Source organism: Talpa europaea (genome assembly GCF_964194135.1).
Source record: "Talpa europaea genome assembly, chromosome: 15".
Lineage (NCBI taxonomy): Eukaryota > Metazoa > Chordata > Mammalia > Eulipotyphla > Talpidae > Talpa > Talpa europaea.
The window spans coordinates 39687007-39711147 of record NC_140083.1 but is presented as its reverse complement, the minus strand read 5'-3'; the positions used below and the strand labels follow the sequence as shown (position 1 = coordinate 39711147).

Sequence of the window (24141 nt, the reverse complement as noted above, 5' to 3'; positions counted from 1 at the left end):
CCCTAGACACAGCATGTGCACAGAGCTGATCGGGGATGGGAACCCCACCGCCATACATGAGAAATGGGCCACACCACATTCCCCCATCTCTCATGATATTAGAGTTAAAACAGAAAGTCTATAAGGAAGCCCCCAAAACAGACACATGTGCAGGGAACATGCTGAGTTGAGGGGAGGTCTAAGCACCCCGCAAGCACACTTCAGTATGAAACCAACCTCTGTCGTGACAGTATGCAAACTTATTCGGAACCCCTCCTGAATGCAGGACTTGCTTTTTAGGAAAGAAGGTTCATAGGTGAACACCACACGTTTGGGAAAAATAGCATAAAAATCCATGAAATAAGAGGCTAGGCACATAGGCTGAACAGCCGGATGTGAGATGTCATATCAATTATTAGAACATATCAATTATTAGACCATCAATTATTTTGTTTCATTGAAATAATGTATTTAGCAAGGAATTTACAAACCTGACAGCTTTTGGCCAATAGGCATCCAAACATTTCGGGAAGGCAGGAGCTGGAAAACAGCCACGAAGGCAATTCTGCCTTTAATAGTTTTATGTAGGCTAAAACTCTTCATCCATACAAGTAAATTTCTCTTATAACAGCTCAAATATCTAGATACAGAGGAAAATCAGATAACTGAAAAAACTTTATTAAGGAAACAACACACAATGTCCCCTGCCCTCAAACAGACTAGAGGCCATGCTGGGATTACCAAGTGGAACAAAAGGGGTGATCTCACCCACCCCACCCCCTTGCCCTCAGTTACAACCTGAAAGAAGATAGCAAACATAGGGGGCAGCTAAGCTAAGTGACAAGCAGGCTCTACACACCAAGTTTCCTGGGAAAGCAGTGTGGAGATCAAGGCTCCATAAGCTTCAAGGAATGTCAATAAACAGTCCACATCACTTGTTTTAGTTTGTTTGGGCCTACTAATCGCTGCAAGACTTCTCGTGAACGATCTACAACAGAAAAAGAGTATGTTTTCATTCACAGTAATCAAAGATATTTAACATGTTGAGAGGAACTGCGACCAAAGAGAACTTGGGGAACAGGAAACAATGAGACATGGGACAGTGATTTTAAACAATATAGGAACAGAAGGAACAAAACAGCTCCCAGGAAAATAGAAGTGTTTTACTGAAATATTGCTGAGCTAGCCACCAACTAGAGTAAGGCCCGAATAATTAGGGAACAGAAAAACAACCACCAGGTAACTTCCCAACCACCTGCCTAATCAACAGTCTGGCACATTGGAAAACAGGAAGTCTGACAGGATATATTCATAGACAGGACTGGAGAAAACAGGCGTCCTCCCTTGGACCCCATCCTGCTGTCAGGATTTCTTTCCTCTTGCTTCAATAAATCCACACTTGCTTGCTTTCACGTTTAGCGTAGTAGCTGTTATTCTTCAAATGGCGAACACAACTGGACCCATGAGCATCCACTCTCCTAACAATGTCTTCACGGATAAACTGGGAATGACAACTATTAGAGCTCACAGGATTATTAGCTGCAGGGCACATCATAGGAGTACTCAGGAAAAAAACAAGCATTTATTATTTTTCCTGTAATCTCAACAATTCCACTAGCCAATAGTGAAATGTTGTAACTTCACTACTAACTTTCTCAAGAGTCATGGAAGGGGAAGGATTGCCGCCCCCCTCCCCTCACCCAAATGTTAAGGATAGGCTTGCTGCAAGGTGTCCAGAGCAGGCTTTTTCCAAAATGTATCATGTTGGCAGGTAGCACTAATGTCACCCAAGACCCAGTGGGCTTCAAGGGAAACTTACCATCACCTTGAACAGTGACCACCACCTGGGTTTACTGTCTCCTCCAGAAACTATCTTTTTAGCAAAGAAGCCCATCTCATGGCAGGGCAAATTTCTAGAGTATCTTGGTTTGTCATATGAGTCACCCCCTCATCATGTGAGACCCCCAGGCCCCATCCTATTCCTAACCTCAGGATATAATACCTCAGTCTCATTTACTCTAGAATTCACAACCTTTGAAGTTTTTATTCATTAAGGAATTAAATTTGTTCTTTTTCTTTTACTAATGTCTGATGTTCATTTCTTTGCTTGACTAGCTAGAGAAGAACCCAGTGGGGTGGGGGAATGTTTCCCTTATGCCCCTATACTGGAAATAGATGACTCACTCAAATGGGGTATTGGAATAGGGTTTAATGAAGTGACTCTTTACAAAAGCATGAGCAGGAGGAAAGGAAGCCACCAGGAGGCTAAAATTCCTTGGGAGATGGCAACTATCCAGAAAGACTTAGGGGAGGAGCAGCGACTAGAATAAGGCCACCTGGTCTGGGCTGAGTGCGCCTTCTCTTACACGATTCTCTTATAAAGAGGGCTTGACAGGTAGCTGCTTCATGAGTTCATTCAACCTAACCAACATTTATCACTGACATTTTGATGGTTTTTTCAATTATTCATACTGGATTGTAGTGGTTTTAATATATTTTACATTTATTTTGCAAAGTCAGTTTTATGTCTTTTAAAAACATGAATTAAAGCAAAAATACTGACAAGTCTATTACCTTAAAAATTAACCTTTAGTTTAATAAACCTGTTCCATAAATGTGTGTGTACAACATATCTCAAGCCTAGTCTTAGAAATGTTCTGGTTTAGTAATGCTCACAAATGTAAAAAGTAGATAAAAAATAGAGGGCCTAACATATGGTTACTAAATTTTTTTGTAATTTATACAATAGCTGGGGTACAGGTCAGAGGCGCAGGAGGGTGAGAGGATTCACTGGAGACAGAGTGGGGAGTAGAACAGGCAGACGGACCGAAAGCACTGCTGGGGGGAGCAGCGGGCAAAGGCAGGAGAGGTTTGTCACGCCATGTGGGAATCTCCCTGGCTGGCTGGGATTCAAACCCACACTGCAGAGGCTGCGGACAGCTTCACAGCACTGTGCTCAGCCTGCTGTGCCACCGGGGGGCCCCCCATGGTTACTAAATTTTAAGCAAAACAAAAATAAGATCTAAGCAACTGGGAAGACATTCATGCTCATGGGTCAGCAGGCCTAGTAAGCCACACTTCCTCAACAGGTCCAGGGATCCCACGCGACCCCTATCACAACCCCAGCTGGCTTTCCTTGTTAAAGAACTTGACAAGAGGGCCTCCCCGGTGGCGCAGCTGGGTTGCGAAGCTGCCCGCAGCCTCCGCAGCGCCGGTTCGATCCCCGGCTGCTCCCCGGCCACCAGAGGAGGGTCCCACATGGCGCGCAGACCTCTCCTGCCGCCTGCTGCTCCCCTCAGCAGTGTACTTCGGTCCTTCTGCCTGCTCTGCTCCCCGCTCTGGCTCTGGTGAATTCTCTCACCCTCCCGTGCTTCTGACTGTACCCAGTGCTTGTATAAATAAATAAAAATAAATCTTAAAAAAAAAAAAAAAACTTGACAAGATCCTAATATGGGAATGAGTCCAGTGACCCTTGTGGCCACAACAATTTGAAAAAGGACAAAATTGGAAATTTATGCTTCCAGATTTCATTTTAGCTGGTACCAAGGATTATGAGGTATTCTTACTAGTTAAGAAAATGTCACCAAAAATATACAAATACTTGTTTTCTGACTATATTTGTCACTATTCTGTAGGAATTTATTATTGCTCATGAATAGGAAGACATTGCCCTAAGAGAATGCCTGTCTTTTTAAGTAGTTAAAATGTTTAATGCTAGATGGCAGTATTACATTACTCAAAGTCTCCAGTCTGCTTTCTCACATGAAAGCTGAGAATTTAGAACAGTGAGTTTGAGTAGCATAGATATCCAATACCTGTGAGTTTACTCTCCTATGGGAGAAACTCTGTGGTCTCTAAGTACATTCTTGTAGGCATAAAAAAAAATAAAATAAATCCATAAAAAAAATACCACCTTCAGCTAAAGACAAAAGAAAGATACCAGAGTGGGGGAGGCAGTTAAGGGAGGTGACCAGGAAAAGCAGAGTAAACAAGGGTTTGTTTCAGAGATTTAAGTCAGTGCCTTCCTCAATAATACAATTCTCTTGTGGTTGAGTCTTCCTCCCTTCCTGCCTCAGAGGGGGAGATGATGGAGGATGCTGACAGTGGAGAGTTCCTCTATGGGTAAACTGCCCCTGCCAAAGGGTAACTTCTCTGCTATTTTCAGGGTTTCTCTTGTGTCTGCTTTTTCTCAAAAATAACACTTAATGCCAAAGAGGTATGTTTTGGAGTGGCACATTCTACTGTCCTCAAAACACACTCTCTGGATTGAACAGGGCCCAGTTATACCATTGGCACTTGAGGCCACCCTTCCACTTTTCCCGTTCTGGTAATAGGGAGCCCCCGGGTGCAAAAGGCTCAGCAAATTGCTCTACTGGGCACAGAGCTAGAGGTTTCAGATCAGATGACTTAGACTTTTATTCCCAATTCTACTAGCAACTATTGTTAAGATCTGGGCAAGCCACTCGAATTCATTGTCTCTCTGTACCTTTTTTTTTTTTTTTTTAAAGATTCATTTATTTATTTATACAAGCACTGGGTACAGTCAGAAGCACAGGAGGGTGAGAGAATTCACCAGAGCCAGAGCAGGGAACAGAACAGGCAGACTGATGAAATACACTGCTGAGGGGAGCAGAAGGCATGACAGGAGAGGTATGTCGCGCCATGTGGGACCCTGACCGGCAGCCGGGGATCGAACCGGCACCATAGAGGCTGTGGGCAGCTTCGCAGCCCAGCGCTCAACCGCTGAGCCACCAGGGGAGGCCCTCTCTCTGCACCCTTATCCTGAAAATTGTTGAAGGGAAGATATCAAAGGAACTTAGAAGTTCAACATCTCTCTAAAAATCTGTGACTGACATACACAAGCCCACTTTTTGAAAGAGACACATTGCAGGGGCTTTTGGAGTACCATGAAAATGAACAAATGAAAGTTTTCAAATGAGCAAGGAAAATGTAAATTGGACATTTCTGTAGAATACACTACAAACAGTGAGACTGGTATATATTTTTACAAACAATGATCAAGTTCTAATGCTTCACTGCAGTGTCTGGCATCATTTACTTTGTTGCAGTAAAGCTCTGCCATGTTGCAACCAGGTGAGGTGACAGAGGCTTGCTAGACTGGGGGGGGGGGCGCACCACTGCACAGTATGTACAAATACTGAGTCATGTTACTGTTGCAGGGGAGGAAAAATGTTCTCTTCTTCCCTCTTGGTGCTTTGTCTGGTTAATAATTAAAATGACATAGAACAGATTAACAGGAGAAAAGTAAAGTAAATTACTTATGTACAAAACTTCAAAGACATGACACTCATGGATGAGTGGGGCAAAGGAAGATTCTGTGCCACCCCCAGCCAAAGACTGGCACTTCAAGGTGGAGGAGGGCAATTCACAGGACAACAAGGAGAGCAGATATTTGTGAATTAGATGTTTGTCCTACCGTTAATATAGGTCACGAAAATTTACTTTTGATAATAATCCATTATGGGTAAGGTTCCTTATCTAGATTCTTCTAGGTAGTTAAGAGAAAAGTAAGTTTTTCTTAGGTCTCTTGGGTCTTGACTGCCTTTAGCTCAAAGTGGCACATTTTGAGACAGCCTATTTTGCACCCCTTCTTTGTACCCCTGATACTAACACACCAATTATACCTTATAAAAAAGTTTGCCATGTTGAACTAGTAATGAATGAATGAATTGTGATGAGGAAAAAGAATTTAGGATTTTTAAAAGTAAAATATGAAATGAGTTGGGAATTAGTGCAAGGAATTAGCACTAACTAAAAGAAAATTGAAGCAAACCACTTGGGTCTTGAAATACTTTTGCTTTGACTCTCTGTGGTGAATTTTGGCACATTTATTATCCAGGAATCTATGTAAGCAACTTGCTTGTAAAGTAAGAAGGCTGTAACAAATCCTCAGATGTAAAATTTGAGTAAACGCATTCAAAAGTGGCAGATTTCCTGTCATGTCCTCCTGCCTTGTAATGTAAATACAAGCACTCTGGTATCCCAGCTGTGTCTGCTGCTCTTCTGAATTCTAAAGCTTCAGGCCTGTGAATTCTGGGAAGCATGCTCAGGGAATGAGGAGGAACTGAAATGGCATGTTTACTGTAGATTACTATTGATTTTCACTGTGGAGTGGTACTTATGTAACAGGGTGGTCCCCAGGAAAGGGGGAGGTTCCCTGCCCCTCCCAAGGAAGGGTGGAGCTGAGCAGAAAGAGGAGAAGCTGAAGAAGAGACTAAGGAAGGAAGCAGGATGGAGCCAGGAGACCTGGAGGAGGCACATGGAGCCTAGAGACACGTGAAGAAACTGCGCTTGTCTTTTGGTCGTAGACTGGGTGACACAGATGTGGGTGAGACCCATGGGGAGGTGAAAATGGCAGCTTTTATCTTGATGTTGATTTTGCTCTTTTCCTTCCGGGCTTGTCTGGTTGTTTGTGACCCTTTTCTGTGGGTCCCCACTGGAAGATGCTTTAGACTTGTGGCAGGTTTTGGGGCCTTGCTCTGGGCCAATCCCATTTGGATGGAATTTTACCCACGAGGGGACGGGTAACTTTGGGTGCTTCACTTAGAAACTAGACTCTTTGCCTTACCTGTATTGTTTCCTAGTTTTTATTAAAGTTCCTTCCCATTAAAGTGTCATATGTTTTGTGCTGATGCGGCGGATGGCAGAACCCATTTAGAATGGGCAGGTTTGCGGGGCTTGGGCTACCCCCTCCCTGTCCTATAACACTTACTGATAACCATTACGAACACAATTGAATTAAAAAGACTTTAATACATTAAAAAATTATTTTCCTGCTTCCATAATGTATAAAACTATATTATGATGGCCAATATTTTAAATTGTAGCTTAGTTTTTTATTATCTTCTGCAGAAATACAAAGTACTTTTAACAGTGTCAAATCCTAATTTATAATGTGAATTTCTCTTTATAGTCTGACTATAATCTCAAAAAATTTTGTATAAGTGTTTAGAAATACAATAGACAAGATAAACATTAACTGGAGAATCCACTAGCAATTACAGTGGACACTGCCAATTTGGGGACCAAATTGCTCTGTGGATAACATAATATATAACTGCACCTACCTATGCACATACATCCTTTTATAGAATATAAACTTTGGTCTTAGCTAGTCACATGTGAGTAACCACATTAACATACAAGCACAAGGACACATGTTATATAAGTTGCTGTGCTGGAAGAAAAAACTTTCATTTATCAGACAAATGAAAAAGCATCTCTTCTCTTTAGAGGAAAATAGAAATTAAATGTACATTGACCCTATTGGTCCATTTTGTTTTCATTCACTGATGGTGCTGACAAGGAATGGGGAAGAGCAGAGATGATCAGGCACAAAAACTTTGGCTGTTTTCTCTGAAGAACCTTAGTTCATAAGAGTCACTGTGTAGGGTCTCTTTTGCATTAATGATCTCATCACCCCAGGGTAGTGACACCTGAAACAACCCTACATACTCAGTCCCAGGTGATTTCTGGCTCTGACTGATTTTAATGTTGCTATTAACTTTAATAAGTAAAATCATCCATAGGACACAAAATCCAAAAGGTATAAAAGGGTTTACGATGAAGGTCCTTTCCTACTCTTGTGACAGCACAACCTCCCCAGAGGTAAGCACTGTTAACAGTTTCATAAGTGGCCCTGTCAGCCTTGGTTTTTTGAGAACTGTCTTTGCCTAAAATAAGATTTAGTCTTTACTGTACAACTGTACATATCACTGATGATGAAATACAACCCATGTAGATGTCATGTAGACTGGCAGTCCAAACCTAAGAAAGGATAGTAATTGTTAGAAGGACACTAGGGGTCCTCCCTGGTGGTGCAAGGGGTTAAGTCTCAGCACTGTGAAGCTGTGCAAGCTATGCAGCCATTGCAGCAGGAGTTTGATCCCTGGCCAGGGAGTTAACCCATATGGCACAGCAGACTTCCCCTGAATCACCCACTGCTTCCCTCAGCAGTGTATTTTAGTCAATTGTCCTGTCCTGCTCCCCACTTTGTCTCTGGTGAATCATCTCACAACCCCTCCCCGTACCTATGGCCTACATTCCAGCTCTTGCATACATGCATAAATAAATAAATCTTTAAAAAAAAAAAAAAGGCCTCCCCAGTGGCTAAGTGGGTTGAGTGCAGCACTGTGAAGCTGTCTGCAGCTTCTGCAGCGCAGGTTCGATCCCTGGCTGGCCAGGGAGATTCCCACATTGAGCGGCAGACCTCTCCCGTATCACCCACTGTTCTCCTCAGCAGTGTATTTCGGTCATTCTGCCTTTTCTGCTCCCTGCTCTGTCTTTGGTGAATCCTCTCACCTCCCGCGCCTCTGGCCTGTACTCCAGCTCTTATATAAAAATAAATAAATCTTTAAAAAAAACAATAAAATAAAAGGACATCTAGGGCAGTGAGTCAACCCAGAGAGCAAGTGTCCACACTGCCATCAGAGAAAGGAGCTGGAGGACTGACTGATGAGTGAGAAGCTGGAAATCCTGGATCCGGGACCCATGGCAGGGACAATAAGTGGTGTGTGTGTGTGTGTGTGTGTGTGCGCGCGCGTATATGTGTGTGTGTGGTGTGACATACAGTATCTGCACTGACAAACAGCATCGTAGGTCACCTTGCTCTCCTTCAGTGAAGTGTCACATCAGCCCTAGGGTCCAGATCATTCTGAATGGCAAAGTCATGGCTTACACAGTATAACACAGCTGATGGATACAATGCTGTAAACTTGAATTTTTTTATCTGCGTGGTCTTTTTAGTAGCACAAGCACCACCAGAACTCACCCTAATTAACACTTATAGAGCACTGGCCATCGCCAATACCACGTCATCGCCACTGCAACCGACATTTACTGAGCATGGGTGATGGGCCCGGCAGCAGGGGAATGTGGTTGGGTCACCAGGCTTTGTGTATGAGACAGGCACTGTCATCAGACCCATGTCGCAGATGAGGAAATGGGATAATTGACGACACAAGGTCACACATCATGACAGGTGACACCAAGCCGGGAACCCCGCAGCCCCTCACACTGACCTGTCATCAGGGGGCACTCGTGGAAGAGGAAAATCTGCATCTGAGGACAGCAAGTGAGGACGACTTCAACAGCCTCGTCGGTCAGATTCACACAACGGCCCATATGAATCTCCTGGTTAGAAAGAAAGAACGGAGAAGACAGTCAAGAGAAAATACAGCTCTACAATAAAATGTGAAAACACTATGACACAAAAAGAACCCATCACCAACTTGCAAAAAAAGTCTCCAGAAGGGAGCAAGTATGTCCGCAGCTTTAAAACTTAAATAAATGCCCAGCTACTTTATAAAACATGGTGGCAACATCCATTAAACCTGAAGATACCCCAAAACCCACAAAGAAACTCCTGTACATGTGTGCGAGACAACAATTTATAAACATGCCCACTGTAATATTATCTGTAAGCGCATGTGCCAATAAATGGTGATTCAAAATGAAAACATTGTAAGCATTCTGGGAGGTTTATCTAGTAGCTGTCATGCATATTTACAGTAGTAGTGTTTCCACTTCCAGAGAAGTAGATATTAAGCAATCAACCACATTAAAGGAAACCTGATTAAATTGAAAACGAACTGTGACAAAGAGCCTCTGATATTATGAATGGGCTTACGCATCTGAAGGTATAACCTGGCAAAGGCCACATACCAACAAATATGATTTGAGAGTAGATGGAAGGAACAGTGTTCAACTCACTCACCACTTAAAATACGTTAAGTCATTAAAATTTAAAACAGAAAAGATTCAATTTGGCAAATCAGGTTCCTGACAAAACTGTAAATTCACAATATAACCTTTAGGAGGAAAAGTCAGTCATAGGATTCAGGGCCGTTAAAAAGGTATTCATACCCCTGATCCCCATGTTTCAACTTTGGAGTTCACAGCAGCAGTGGGAGAAGAAATGGGTACACCCCACACATGAGCATCTCTAATCTGGGGGAGAGAAGGGGTACGCCCATACCTGATCCTCTCTAATCACCACAAACTGGACAGTTTTTCCAAATATTTGTTGAAAAAATCAAAGTTGACATGGTAAACTTTCAATCACAAACATTTTATGAAACCTATAAAATGGTTATCACAAAAAGTTAAGGACATTGGGGGCCTCCCTGGTGGTGAAGTGGTAAGACAGAGCTATCAAGCTACTGCCAGACACTACAGCAAGAGTTCGATCCCCTGCCAGTCAAGATAACCCACATGGCGCAGCAGACCTCTCCTGTCTCGCCTCCTGCTCCCCCCAGCAGTGTATTTCAGTACATTTGCCTGCTCTACTCCCCACTGTCTCTGGTGAATTCTCTCACACAACCCACCTCCCCACCCCCGGCTTCTCTGGCTTATACCCTAGTTCTTATATGCATAAATAAACAATTCTTTAAAAAAAAATAAAAAAGTTAAGGACACTGATTAAGGTACTACTAAATGTCTGGAGCTGCAATAAAACCTGGGAATAAAATGAATGGAAAAGGCTGAGCAAGGTGGCCCCTGGGCACTGTCAGATCAGAGAGTTCAGAAACAATCCTAACGATCAATAAATGTGATGACAGAGACCTGCCTAAATGCATATCAGTCTTAGGAGATGACCTTAGACTTTAATCGGCTATTTTCAAATTATAAACAATTTAGCAATACTGATCATGGAATTTCCTGGAACAGAAGGAACTAAAAGTGACAGATTAAACAGAATCCATGATAATAGGTCAGTGTATATATCACCTGCAATAGGAGGGTTAGTAAAAGATGGAAAGGTCTGTATTTTAATTTGAGTCAGAAATTGTGGTCAAAATGGTGCAGTGAGCCAAAGGCTGAAGCATCTTCACTCTATTTTGTTCAACAAGGAATTAAGTTCTTGTAAATTTGAGAAAGATTTCTATTGAAGTGTTCAGACATTGACAGAATGAAGCTTTGAAAACTAATCAAATGAAAAACTGGATGGCAGGCACTATAGTTCAATGAGGAAGCTAGAAAATGGGTACAGGTAATTAGTTAGGATGGGGGTGGGGGTGTGGGGAAGGGACAAGCCCAGGTGCCCTAAGCCCATTTATCAAACTGATTGAGTAACAGTGGGTCACGGTCAGGGTGCCCCAACCCAATAAAAATCAAACGTTCAGAACATCAACACACTAAAACAATGTCAAAGCAACCGACCATAGCTCATTTTTGGAAAGCAGGCCAAGTAACCTTGGAGACTCCCTAGGCCTCAATCAATCAATGAGAAACACAACACAGAAACAATGACCAGCAGAAACTGGGCCCCCAAATCTTCACCCACTATACCCATATGAATACCTGTTTCTCGCCCCCTCAATGGCTAACCACTAGGGACCCCTCTCTGCTCAGAGAACTTTTCTGTCCTTATCTGTCAATAAATCTCTTGCTGTTCTTTCCTATGTGAGACAAAAACCAAGAGCCCCCTGGGGTCTGGGAGCCAGATGCACAGTCATCAGCACTGGGTGGCTGCAGGGTTTCTTCTCTAGCCCGCTCAGTGGGGCTCCTGATGTGCTGGCACTGAAGGAGATGTAGGTCTGTTTCCTCCTCCTGCACAACACCGATTTCCGGTGGTTCTATAGGGAGTGATCAACTATTTATTGTTTGAGGACTTTATCTAAAACGATGTTGATTATAGGATAATGATGCTCTAAGGATAAAATCACCTAATGAATACCAGGCTATAGCACAGAGGCTGGCACATAGTAAGTGCTAAAAAAAAATGTTAGTATGTAGAACAGTGAAAATCTGTCAGCATCTTTATCCCTACAGTTAAGGTGCAACTGGGAACATGGTATTAGAAAAATATGGTGATTGTTTAATTAAAAGATTTATAAAATTATGAATTTTATTTAATCATCTACACACATACACACACAATCAAGCTGGATGCAGAAATCCTAAGTGTCCAATATATAAATATGTAAAAAATCTCTTCGGGGGGCCTCCCTGGTGTTGCAAGGATTTAAATCTCAGCATTATGATGCTCTCTGTGGCCACTGCAGCACAAGTTCAGTCCCTGGGAGCTGACCCACATGGTGCAGCAGACCTCTCCTGTCTTGCCTGCCACTCCCTTCAGCCGTGGATTTCAGTAGATCCACCTGTTCTGCTCCCTACTCTGTCTTTGGTGAATCCTCTCACCCCCCGAACCCCTGGCCTACACCCCAGTTTTTGTATGCATAAATAAATAAAAATAAATCTTAAAAAAAAATCTCTTCCGGGAATAACTCGAGAAATATTTTGGCAAAACATGACGCTGCCATTGTAGTAGCTATGACTAGCACTTACAGTGCATTTCAAGCCTGCTTACTTAAAAAAAAAAAAAAACAAAAACGAATAACTTGATGGGACTTATTATTGAAAACCACAGTTATATTAAATAAGATTTAAGAAAAAATACTATGATCCAGGGAAGGAAGAAGTCAAAAATCCTGGGATGAAAGATTTCTTAGCATTTAGAAAGAGGCTGGCAATGCCTCATCAGTCAGTGACCTGCAGGATGAATGCTACTTTAAGGTCTCTGGGGATGGCTGGACAATGAGCCTGTGGTGGAGAAAGAATTTTTCCGTCTACCCTGTTAGGTTCTTCCTTTGGGGGGACCTGTGATTAAAATAACAAAATTAAAATAACAAAAACTGATTAGCACAGAAAAGATAATTTATTCAGCTATGAGCTCACTAAGAAAGTGCCTTAAAAGAATGACCAGAATTTATATGCCCTACTAAAAGGGAAGGTGGGGAGAGAAGACAGAGAGAAAACAAGGACTTTTAGGGAAAACAGGGCAGGGAAGTCCTTCTGGAAGGGAGATGTGGTGGTGGAATTCTTTTGGAAGTCTCTATCTTTAGGCGTATGAGGTGGGGTGGGTGTTTTAGACCAAGTCTTTTTTTTTTTTTCCCTGCATGTTGATTCTCAAATATCTTTCATTCAAAGTAATTTTTATGCCATAGTAATATAGTCTGAATCCCTTTATGAATATCAAGATAAATAAGATGGTAAGAGAATAAGCAATCCTAGTAGAAACATCCAACATGCAAATTCTAAAGAATGTCACTTCATATTGATAAACTTTCACAATCTTCAACTGTTAGGGGGAAAAGGATGTCCCAAAGCTAATTCCATATAGGCTTTGTGGACTCCACCCCCACCCCAGGTCAAAGCCAAAGACACTGGGAACTCCAAATCCCATCACCACCAAAGGGAAGGTGGCTGGGACCTGAGGGTGGGGTTAAGCAGCCAGGTGGATAGAAAAGGCAGACACGTGGGCTTTGGAGGATCCCCCATTTTTGGCTCTCCGCCAGCTCGCAGGGTCCAGCTCGCAGGGTCCGGCCAGCTCGGAGAGTGACTTTGGGTTTCCAGGTCGTCGGATCGGGTAGGACGCATTAAAGACTTTATTTCCCTATTTTCTCCCTGAGTTGTACATTTTCCTTATTTCCTTTCCTCTTGTAAATAAACCTTTTATTAACCTTTTGTGTGTGTCTGTAGTAGAGTATTCATAAGTCCCTTTAAAGCACGCGGGTGTATTCATAAGTCCCTTTAAAGCGCGCGGGTGAGGACCCACAGCCAGGAACCCGTTTAATATCGGGGCTGCTCTATAACACAACCACAGTAAGACCATCCTTAAATGTGTTAGAAACTAAAGTGTGTGAAAAATAAAACTTTTGCTGGAAGTAACTTGGATCTTTATTTTTAAGCATACTTTATCTCCTAACTTTATCAGTTTTCCTTTACTTGGGGAGTAGTCAAGGAAAAACAAGTGAAAAATACATCCATGGAAATGCCCAACTGATAATGAGACCATGGTTATCTGCTAGGTTTAAAAAAATGCTTCCTAAGGATAACACAAAACTTCAGCAAGTATCTCCTGTACAAATATTTTTAATTACCTCTAATTTCTTCCCACAAGGTCCATTAACCAGTGCAGCCACACCACTGTCAGATACCTACGCAGAGGGGAAAAGCAAGAGGGCACTGAGTAGAGTTTACAGGAGTCAAATTTTCTAACACTTCTTTGTCAAATATATAGTTCGACATTCAGCAAACATTCGCTTTGCCCACACACACCTCCCATCCTCACTTAAAAGAACTGAGGGGAACTGCCAGGTTTTATGCAGTCATTCACCCCCAGAGCAGGCAGTGCCCCACAGTTTTGGAGGTGATGAGAGTAAGTAACGCTCTCTGAGCAGTCAGGAAATGCTCCTGTGAACAGTCTCTGGGTTTCAGGTCTAGGATTCACTTACCTGAGTCCCTGAAAAGTTAACGTACTGCAGAAGTGGGCAGTTTTCTCCTAGTGCTCGTAAGGACACATCAGTTATCCGGAGGCAGCTGCCTATATTGATTAACTTTAGCAGCCGGCAACTGTGGGCAAAAGCAAGGACTCCCTCATCAGTAAGGTTGGTGCATCTTTTCAAAGAAACTTCCTGCAGGTATGAACAAGATGAAGCCACAGCTTTTAATCCTGGGGGGAAACAACAACACATCAGTGTGTGCATAGGACATGCATGTGCACAGCAAGCACCTGGCTTTGCTTGCTTCAGCGTCCCCAGACTGACACGCCGCCTGGGTACTACTAGCCTTTCTCAAAGCAATCCACCTGGGAAGATATTTGTCTGTCATGATTTAACACTCTTGAATGTGTTCAGGAATTGTCTACAGAGCCTGCAGTATAGTCCTCAGAATATCTTCAATTAATGGCAAGCTTCTACTGTTTACAAGAAGATGAGCATTTTTAGAAAATAGCCAAAAGGCAGAATTGATGCAGTTACAAATGACTGGTCTCTTAGACAGGCACTAACAAGTTTGTCTTTCCCCTATTTCCTGACAGGTTTGTCTTCTTTATGACCAGTCTCTCAGATAAACATTAACAAGTTTGTCTTTCCCCTATTTCTTGCAATTTCCCCCTTGTTTGACAGGTTTGTCTTTCGGACAGGACGGGTCTCTCTGATGAGCATTAACAAGTCCTCCTGCATTCCAAGGAAGAGGGAGTTAAACATCAGCTATTGAAGAAAAGCAAGCTGGCGACGACCTGGCGACGACCTGTCTCCGTGCTGACCCCTTCCCCCTCCCCTTTGCAGACCCTTGCTCATCTCCCCCTTTTTCCCCCTTGTATAAATACCCCTGCACCCTGTCAAAGAGCAGGACAGTGGTCTTTCAGACATGAGTCTGCCGCCCTCCTCATTTGTTGACAAATTAAACCACTTTCCTTTTCCTCAAACTCTTTCCTTTTTTTGGCTGAGGGAAACTGAGGCCGGTGTTCTGTGACAGAACCATGCTGAGCAATTAACAGATCACCCTTCTTGTTCAAACAAAAGTTTTCAGGTAATAAAGTTAATTTTTGTGTCAACTTTGAAAGGAAATCAACGGTTAAATTACCCAAATGGTTTTTTAAAATTAATTATTTTATTTTTTTAAACAATATTTGCTTCCCCCCCACCCACTCAGATTGAGTCCCCATAGAATTTCCTTCTCCAAGGCACCCGTGTACCATCACCACAGTCCCCTGTGTCCTCCCTCCCTCCCTCTGATCCCTCTCCCTCCTCCTCCCCTGCAGGATGTCTCTGATTTATAACTGTCTTTTATTTACTTTGTTGTGTTTTGTACTGTGATTATTATTTTTTACACTGATGTCTTATTTGGTTCCCCTATATTCCTGTTATAAGTGAAACCATCCAATATTTTTCTTTTTCCTTCTGGCTTATTTCACTGAGCATAATTCCTTCTAGCCCCATCCACGTTGCTGTGAATGGCATGAGTTTATCTTTTTTGATTGCTGAATAATATTCTATCGTGTATATAAAGGAACTCTCCTACATTGCTGGTGGGAGTGCAAATTGGTCCAACCACTATGGAAAGCTGTCTGGAGGTTCCTCAGTCTACTAAAAATGGAGCTACCATATGACCCAACAATTCCACTACTAGGATCTACCCAAAGGACACAAAAACATTGATTCAAAAGAACACCTGTACCCCTATGTTTATTGCAGCACTATTTACCCAAAAGTTTTTTTTTTATAGAGGCATGTTATTTATTTATTTGTTTGTTTGTTTGTTTTTTGTTTATACATGCACTGGGTACAGTCAGAAGCACGGGAGGGTGAGAGAATTCACCAGAGCCAGAGCGGGGAGCAGAGCAGGCAGAAGGACCGAAGCACACTGCTGAGGGGAGCAGCGGGCGGCAGGAGAGGTCTGCGCTCCATGTGGGACCCTCCTCCAGTGGCCGGGGAGCAGCCGGGGATCGAACCAGTGCCACAGAGGCTGCGGGCAGCTTCGCAACCCAGTGCTCAACCGCTGCGCCACCGGGGAGGCCCTATTTACCCAAAAGTTTTAAGTAATCATTGTCATGGCCAGTCTGAGGAATCATACCTGAGCCCAGCTGAGCTGGGAAGTGCACACAGGAGAGCGGCACCAAACAACGAGCCTCATGAATAGACAGCTGCAGAGCTGCCAGCCCTTTACTTACAGACAAACTTACAGCAGAGTTAAGGTACATCTTCATGGGGGCCTCCGTGGTGGCATAGGGTTGAGTGTCAGCGCTGTCACCTCTATGGCCCGAGTTCAATCCCCGGCCAAGGAACTGGCCCACATGGTGCAGCAGACCTCTTCTGTCTCACCCTGTCCTCTCCTCAACAGTGGATTTCAGTAGATCCACCTGTTCTGCTTTCCACTCTGTCTCTAGGGAATCCTCCCCCCCACACCCCAGTTCTTCTATGCAAAAATAAATAAATATATCTTTAGGAAAAAAGATATCTTCATGGGAAAAATAAACAAAATGGTATTTTCACACATTTACCAATAGTGAATTGGTAAAAATTCACTATAATGAAAAAAAAAGACCATTTTTTCTGTCATTTTTACTGTTTTCCATAGCTTAAGAAAAAATTTTCATTTTATTAATCAGTGACTAGCATGAAAGTTCTTTTCAGTGAATCACTATTAGTGTAAACATTGAAAAACTCATGCTGCTGCATTTTTAAGAATATCCTAACTTGCCAAGATGATTGTAAAGTATAATCAAGCACCCATAAAATTGCTGAGAAACCTAAGTAGTCAAATAAATCTCTCTTTCTTATAGTGAAGAAAAAGGTAAAAATCGAGTAAAAGGAAAAAATGGTCTATATTTTAAAAAGTGGTAAAAATCTGTTCATTCATGTAATAGTGACATTGCAAAATGCAGTCTGCTTGGTGATAAAAGTCTCTGCCTCGTGAACTGATGAGAGAGAGCTTGGTAGGCTTGATCTGATGATAACTGGCCTTTCTGCTACAAAAGTACATCAAAAAGTCTTCACAAGGGCCTCCCTGGTGGTGCAGGGGTTAAAGTCTCAGCACTATCAAGCTGTCACCAGCCATTGTGGAATGATTTTGATTCCCAGCCAGGGAGCTGGCCCACATGGCATAGCAGACCTCACCTGTCTCACTCCCCTGTGCCCCTTAGCAGCGTATTTCAGTGGATCTGCCTGTTCTCCCCTCTTTGTCTCTGGTGAATCTTCTCACCACATCCCCACCACCCCAGCATCTCTGGCTTATATCCCAGTTCTTATATGCACAAATAAATAAAAATATTTTTTTTAAAGTCTTCACAAAGCATGAACTGGTGATTTGATGTTCCACTGTACCAGGCAAAATATCTAAAACAGACTATCCTTATCACAGTAGGAATACTTTTATTGGTATAGTTTCTATTCCTTTGATAGCTTCATATTCCCTTTTGACACATTTTCCCCTCCATTGCTTAAAATTTATACAAAATGGTGAAGTGAAATTTCCCAATTTATTTGATGTTAAGAAACATACCTTCCAAAGTGATGGAGATTCTGTTTTTATCAAGGGAACTTAGATTTAACCGCCTCAATTTCCTGCAGTTACACACATGCAGGAGGGCAGCGTCTGAAATCTCACAGTTCTCCACATTCAGGGTTTGGGCTTCGGGATGCAAAATCTGTAAAAATGACATGATTTTAAAATGTTAGTTTCTTCTATAAGTGTGCCTTTCTATATTCAGAGAAATAATAAAGAAAAACAATGGCAGATGGACAATAGAGCAAAGGAAACAAAAACCTATCTGTGTGGAGAGCTACTGAAGACTGCGCCCCCTGGAGGCGCAGCTTCTAGTGGCCTGTGGCCTCTGAGACATAGCAGTGCTGAGCCCTGGTGCAGGGGGACACCACACCGCCAGGCCTTCTGCCCGGCAAAGCCAAGGTTCTGGCCTCCACTGCTGGGGGACCTGACAGGGTGCAGATTCTAGATTGCGCCTCTATGCTCAGCAGCAGTGAGTCTGTGACCCCTTCTACACAAGAGCTGACGGTGCGATCACTGCTTATCCACAACATTTACCTCCTTCCTTCTTACTTTTGGGACAGTACAAACCAACCCAGCACTCAGTGTTTATTTAAGCACCTCAAATTTTGCAGATCAATTTCAAAGCATTCTGAGCTCTCCTCCATTTTTCTTTTCCTTTATTTTTTGAGAAAGCAAAACGGATTTACTTTTCTGACTATAAAAATGTTATTATTTTGCAAAAACATTCTCACACCACAAAAAAGTTATGATAAATAACTGGGGTCTTATCAGGAAGGGTATTGAATATGTTATATATATCATTTACTATTTTCTCTCTTTCTCTCTCGCACACACACACACACACACTGCCACTTTATAAATGAGGGAACTGAGACACCCAGAGCTTAAGTAGCCAACAAAATAATACATACTCAAAAGGAGCAGCAGTCAGACTGGGCCACAGGTCTTCCTAATTCCAAGGCCATGCTTTTCACAACTATCACTAAAATTACCCTTTGTACCAACATCCAGAGACAAACAAAATATTAGTGTTTTGGGGCTTTAAGAAAGGCTCTGAGGAGAAATGGCATCAGATCATATATGCTATCAGACAAGGACTTTTTATCAAGGTAATTGATCATGGCTGCATACTATTCCACCACATGCACATATCAACATTCATTCAACACACCCTTCTAGGGTAAACAATTCAATTGGCCATTTCGGCTGATGTGGGGACAACTGGATGTAGTTATGAGGAACATGTACTCTGGAGTGGACTGAGTTTAACACCTCTGAGTGTGATCAGGTTCCTTTCTTTTTGTGCCTCATTATCCTCAGTGTTAAAACAGTTTAACATTTTGTAAGAAATAACGGTGCCTCACTTATCATATATGCCAATAGCTGTCATCTATTTTTATTATTGTAAATGAGCATGTTCATGTGCTTTTCTCCTTATTGTTTTATTAAGATTAATACCAAAAGCCACACCTAGTTAAGTGAGGGGACAGAGGTGCTAAGGCCCCCCCAGTTGTGTTAATTGTCCCACAATAAATGTACAAATCACATCACTGCATACCCATCACACTCAGAAAAGCTGGAGAAGGTGCTAGAGGCAAAGCCACTGAGTTGATGGGAAGCAAATTCTTTTTTTTTTTTTAATTTTATTTTTATATTCCCCATACAATTGCAACCCCCTCATTCTGACCCCAATCCCTCCCCTCCCACCCCCCACCCCCCCAAAAGTGTCTCTGGTTCATAGTTTTTTGTTGATTTTGACTTTCACTTTCTTACAGTTATTCATTTTCCTGGTCCCTTATTTAAGTTTTCTAGATTCCTGCTATGAGTGAGACCATCCGGTATTTTTCTTTTTCTTTCTGGCTTATTTCGCTGAGCATGATCCCTTCCAGCGCTATCCATGTTGCTGCAAGTTGCATGTATTTATCTTTTTTGAATGCTGAGTAATATTCCATGGTATATATGTACCACACCTTCTTGATCCAGTCATGATATTTTTGGGCATTTGGGCTGTTTCCAAAGCTTAGCTATTGTAAATAGTGCTGCGGAAGCAAATTCTTAAGATTTAGGAAGTTAAGTCAAACTGTCCTCTTAAAAGGTGTTTAACTCAATCTATACTCTCACCAGCAGGGGGCAGATGTGGTGGTTCCCCACACTGGTGCCAGCACTGGCTGTTAACTACTTTTCAGGGCTCTGCCCAACTCAAGACAAACTGAATTTGATAACTAATGACATTATTCTTCTATTTTGGTTTTTCTTATATGTTTGTAGATTCTTTGTTTTGTCAAGATAAAAACCCTACAGAAATTCACACGTTGCAAGTATTTTTCTTGTTTACTTGACTTTCTTTTATGTTCCTGCCATAAAGAAGTTTATATTTCTATGTCAACAAATTCATCAATCTTCTCCTTCTTGCTTTCTAACGATGGTGTCACGCTTACAAAGGCCATCTCTATCTAGAGCATATAAAAACATTTAGGAAATATTTCAAAGAGTTGTCCAAAGATTTAAACTATCTCGCAAGCAGGACTTCTGTAAAGATGCGGACTTGAGAGAGAGCACCAGAGGAAATCACTCTTCTGAGTTTTTCTAGCCTACTCACTCCCTTAACCGTTTTTATTCAGGTAAAATTAGGTTTAAATGAATGGTAAGGATTTCCATAAAACTTTAAGTCATGGAATTTAAAGTCATGGAAATACAGGCCAATGAGATAGAACGTGGGGCGTCGAGGAAAAGCACCAGTGTATGTGGGGTCACATTTTGTGTGAGCAGTGCCTACTGATGTATAGTGACCAGCAACCAGGACCTGGAGACACCATTCCACCTGCAGCACTAACAGGCACATGTTCAAATGCCAGCAAGTGTGAGGTGCGCAGAGCATGAAAAGGACGCCAGGTATAAGCATGGGGCAGGTGAAGGCACGTGATCCTCGAAGGCATGTACAGCCACATGCTAGCATTCTGGCATCAGAACCTGCTTCCTTCTGACCCACGCTGAGGGTTGGATGTGTGATCAAGTCGGAAGTCAGCAGTTCTTGTCTCTGCAGACAGCAATGGTGGCTGTGAACCAACTCGACAGTTTAGAAAACTGAGGCTCGAAGTCAGGAAGAGTGCAAGACTGTGGGCTTCCTACAGATGAGAGGTCTTTACTATTCCATTGCCTTCAAGAAGAGTCAACTCAAGGCACAGGTGTCTTGAGGAAAGTTAGTGTGGTTGTAGGGAAGGGCGTAAGTACAAATGAGTAGAATGGTAGGATTCAGAAGCATGATTTTTAACTCCTGATCACTCTCCATGAATAAATCAAATCAATTTAGTAGGCCAGGATCAACATGTTTTAAATGAATTAACAGAAAGTACCCCAGGGTGGCACCCAAAGTACTGTCATGCAGAAGTGTGATGTCCACCAGAGTAGCCACATATCATGTGTTTCTTACCGGTTGTGGCCATTTATTTACTCATGCTGCATTTTATTTTTTTCCAGCTTTACTGAGGTTATCACTGATCACAGACTTCTAGCAAAGGTGCTGGTATGATGACCAGGGAAAAAAATGAAAGATTAGTGTGAGACTTTTTAGAAACAATCACACCTGGACAATTTGGTTATCTGGAGGAAAAAAACTTCAATGTTTCATTGTATCTTTAAATGATTACTAATCCTGCCATACACCATTGCTCCAAAAATATGAACCCGTATCAAAACACAAAAATGAAATACGCTTGCTTTATAGCTGTGTGCACTCTTACCTCACTTATATTTGAATCTGTTATCTGTCCCTCTATGCTCATAATTTTAAGCAGCCGATCTTTTATGTTGGGAGGCAAAGGCTTAATCTCTGTGATATATCTGGAAATGTTGTTCACGAAGTACCAAAGGCATCTGAAATACAAACACAATATAAAAATGAAACTGTCTTAATATCCCCCTCCAAAGCTTGCCACTGTGTTAGTACTTAGCCCTTTAGTAAACAGGGTGCACTTTGATATTAATATTTACCCCTAAAGATGGGTACATATGAGCCAGTCTGGGCTCAGCCAAGAACACAAGATGCCCTTCTACACTTTTTCTCCAAACACCTCATTTGTTAAAATGTATTCTAAATGACAAAAAAATTAAGTGTTTTTCCTATAGCAGTCTCTTCAATTCCTAAGACACAGTTATCACTAAGATTTCAGTTGCATACTCCTAAACACTGAACTAGGGCTCACTAATTGAAAAGCTTTGTCTGTTAATCCAGCCAACTTGTTTTTACTATTTTCTTAAAAAATCATGCAGATAATGAAATCACTAGACAAGGAACTGTAATTACAAAGATTCTGTAAATAACACAAACCACAGACATAACAAGCTCCATACCCAGATTGTATATACAACAACCAAGACTATACATGCCACATACTTCCTGTTGGTCTGAAATCCCAACCCCCTAAGAAATTCATACTTTAAACAAACACATCGAGGATTGAATTTCTGTCTACAAAGACTCCCCACGTATAAAGAACACTCCATCACTAATAAAGATGATGAAATATTTTAATTTTTTTGGTAGAAATGTCCCTTTTCTTACTGGTTGCCTTTGTCTTTCCCTCTGTTATCATTTCCTCTTCCATTAGTTTAATTCCTAGCTCTGAGCTCCTGAACATTCTTGATGTTTCTCCGTGCTGCACATGTACACACTCCCACATACACACTCAAAGATTAGCAGTATGATTAGATACTCTTCCACCCCTCTTTCAACATCATGAAAATTCTTCAAGGCATCAACTATAGTTCAAATTCTAACAGCTGTATATTTCACACTTTGTTTTATTTAGCTATTCCCATATGAGCATTATCACCATGTTTCTAGAATATGCTTACACGTAAAACTGTTTTCCAGAAAGTCTGTAACACCAATGTTTCTAGCAGCAGCTCCCTTTCCCCTACGTACCTCCAGCAACAGGTATTGTCGTTCACTTCTTTTAACTTTTCCATTTTTCCTTTATTTCCATTTCTGATCTCATTGTTCATTAATCCAGAAAACCATTTGAATATCTATCCATCTGTTGCCTGTGTCCTTTTAACATGATTATTATAAGCACACATCTCATGGATATAGTATTGATCATAGATTTGTTTAGTTTTCACTTAACAGTGTTTTTAAGATCCACCTACTCTTAAATGTTGGAAGCTCTTCTGAGTGAAAAGTAGATTCTCATCCATGTGTATATTTCTAATACTAGTAAGCCTAATATCTTTTCATGAATTTGTTGGTTATCTAGATAAGCTTTCTTACAAACTATCTACTCATCCTTTGCCCATTTTGCCTTTTTGTAAATAAAGTTTTACCACAATAAAGTTTTGTTGTGGTAACATGGATTTATAACATTACATAATCCATTTTGCTATTTTTTGACTTACGGTTGTACAAGTTTCCTTTTGTGGTCAAATACGTGACTGATTTTGTACATGCTCTATAAATATTTAGAGGCTGTGTATTCGCGACCTGAGATGTAATGCTCTCTTTGTGTGGGTATTATATGTGTCTATTTAAATTCCTCTCTAGTATGTGTGTGCTCACAGGTAAAGTATGTGATTGATAGTATTCTTCTTTGTTCTTATTTTTTCTAAATCCAAAAAATTCCTCATTTATACTTATTTTTCAAATCTAGTTTTCATTTCATCCTACTAATTTTGTTAAACTCCAGCATTGCATGCATAAATTCTCTTTATTAATTTCTATAGGATGAGATACTGTCATCAGACTTTGCATTGCTCCTTTTATCCAGTCCATTCATGCTGTCGTAGCCACTACTCCTATCTAGTTCAAAACATTTCCATCAGTCCAAACTATTTCTCCCTCTCCCCAGGATCTGGCAACTGCCAGTCTGCTCTCTAGTATCTTTCTATTTATCCATTTCAGGTATTTCCTAGAAATGAATTTTGTCCATGTAATGTCTTAGAGGTTCATCTATGTAGTATCATGTTGTCAGTACTGTGTTCCATTCATTCATATCACAGAACATTTCATTATCCGTATACTCTATATTTTGCTGATCCAGTCCTCAGCTGATGGGCAGTTTAGCTGTTTCTGCCTTTTGGCTAATATAACAGGTACTGCTGTGAAGACTTGTATACATAAATTTGAGTGAGTGGACAGTTTCAATTCTGTTGGGCGTATAGTATACCTTCAGCGAACGGCTGGGTAGTATGGTCAGTCTATGCTTACTTTCCAAGAACTGCCAAATGGGTTTCTCCTTTATTATGTCTTCCTCTAGTGTTCTGAAAACATTATAGTAGCTTCTTTGAAGTCACGGCCAGCCCAAACTCCAGGCCGCTCAAAAGCAGCTTCTTTTGCCTGTTTTCCTCCATGTC

The 24141-nt window shown here is 41.6% G+C and overlaps 1 protein-coding gene across 1 annotated transcript; it reads right to left on the bottom strand.

Moving 5' to 3' along the window:
* Nucleotides 1-824: 824 nt before the first annotated feature.
* Nucleotides 825-22761, bottom strand: AMN1 (antagonist of mitotic exit network 1 homolog; the record flags this gene model as incomplete). Its single annotated transcript, XM_084255996.1, has 7 exons — nt 825-967; nt 9021-9132; nt 13884-13940; nt 14238-14455; nt 17788-17932; nt 21534-21666; nt 22718-22761. 7 exons carry the CDS (start codon nt 22759-22761, stop codon nt 894-896), a joined length of 783 nt encoding a protein of 260 aa, XP_084112122.1. The 3' UTR covers nt 825-893.
* Between the last annotated feature and the right edge of the window lie 1380 nt (nt 22762-24141).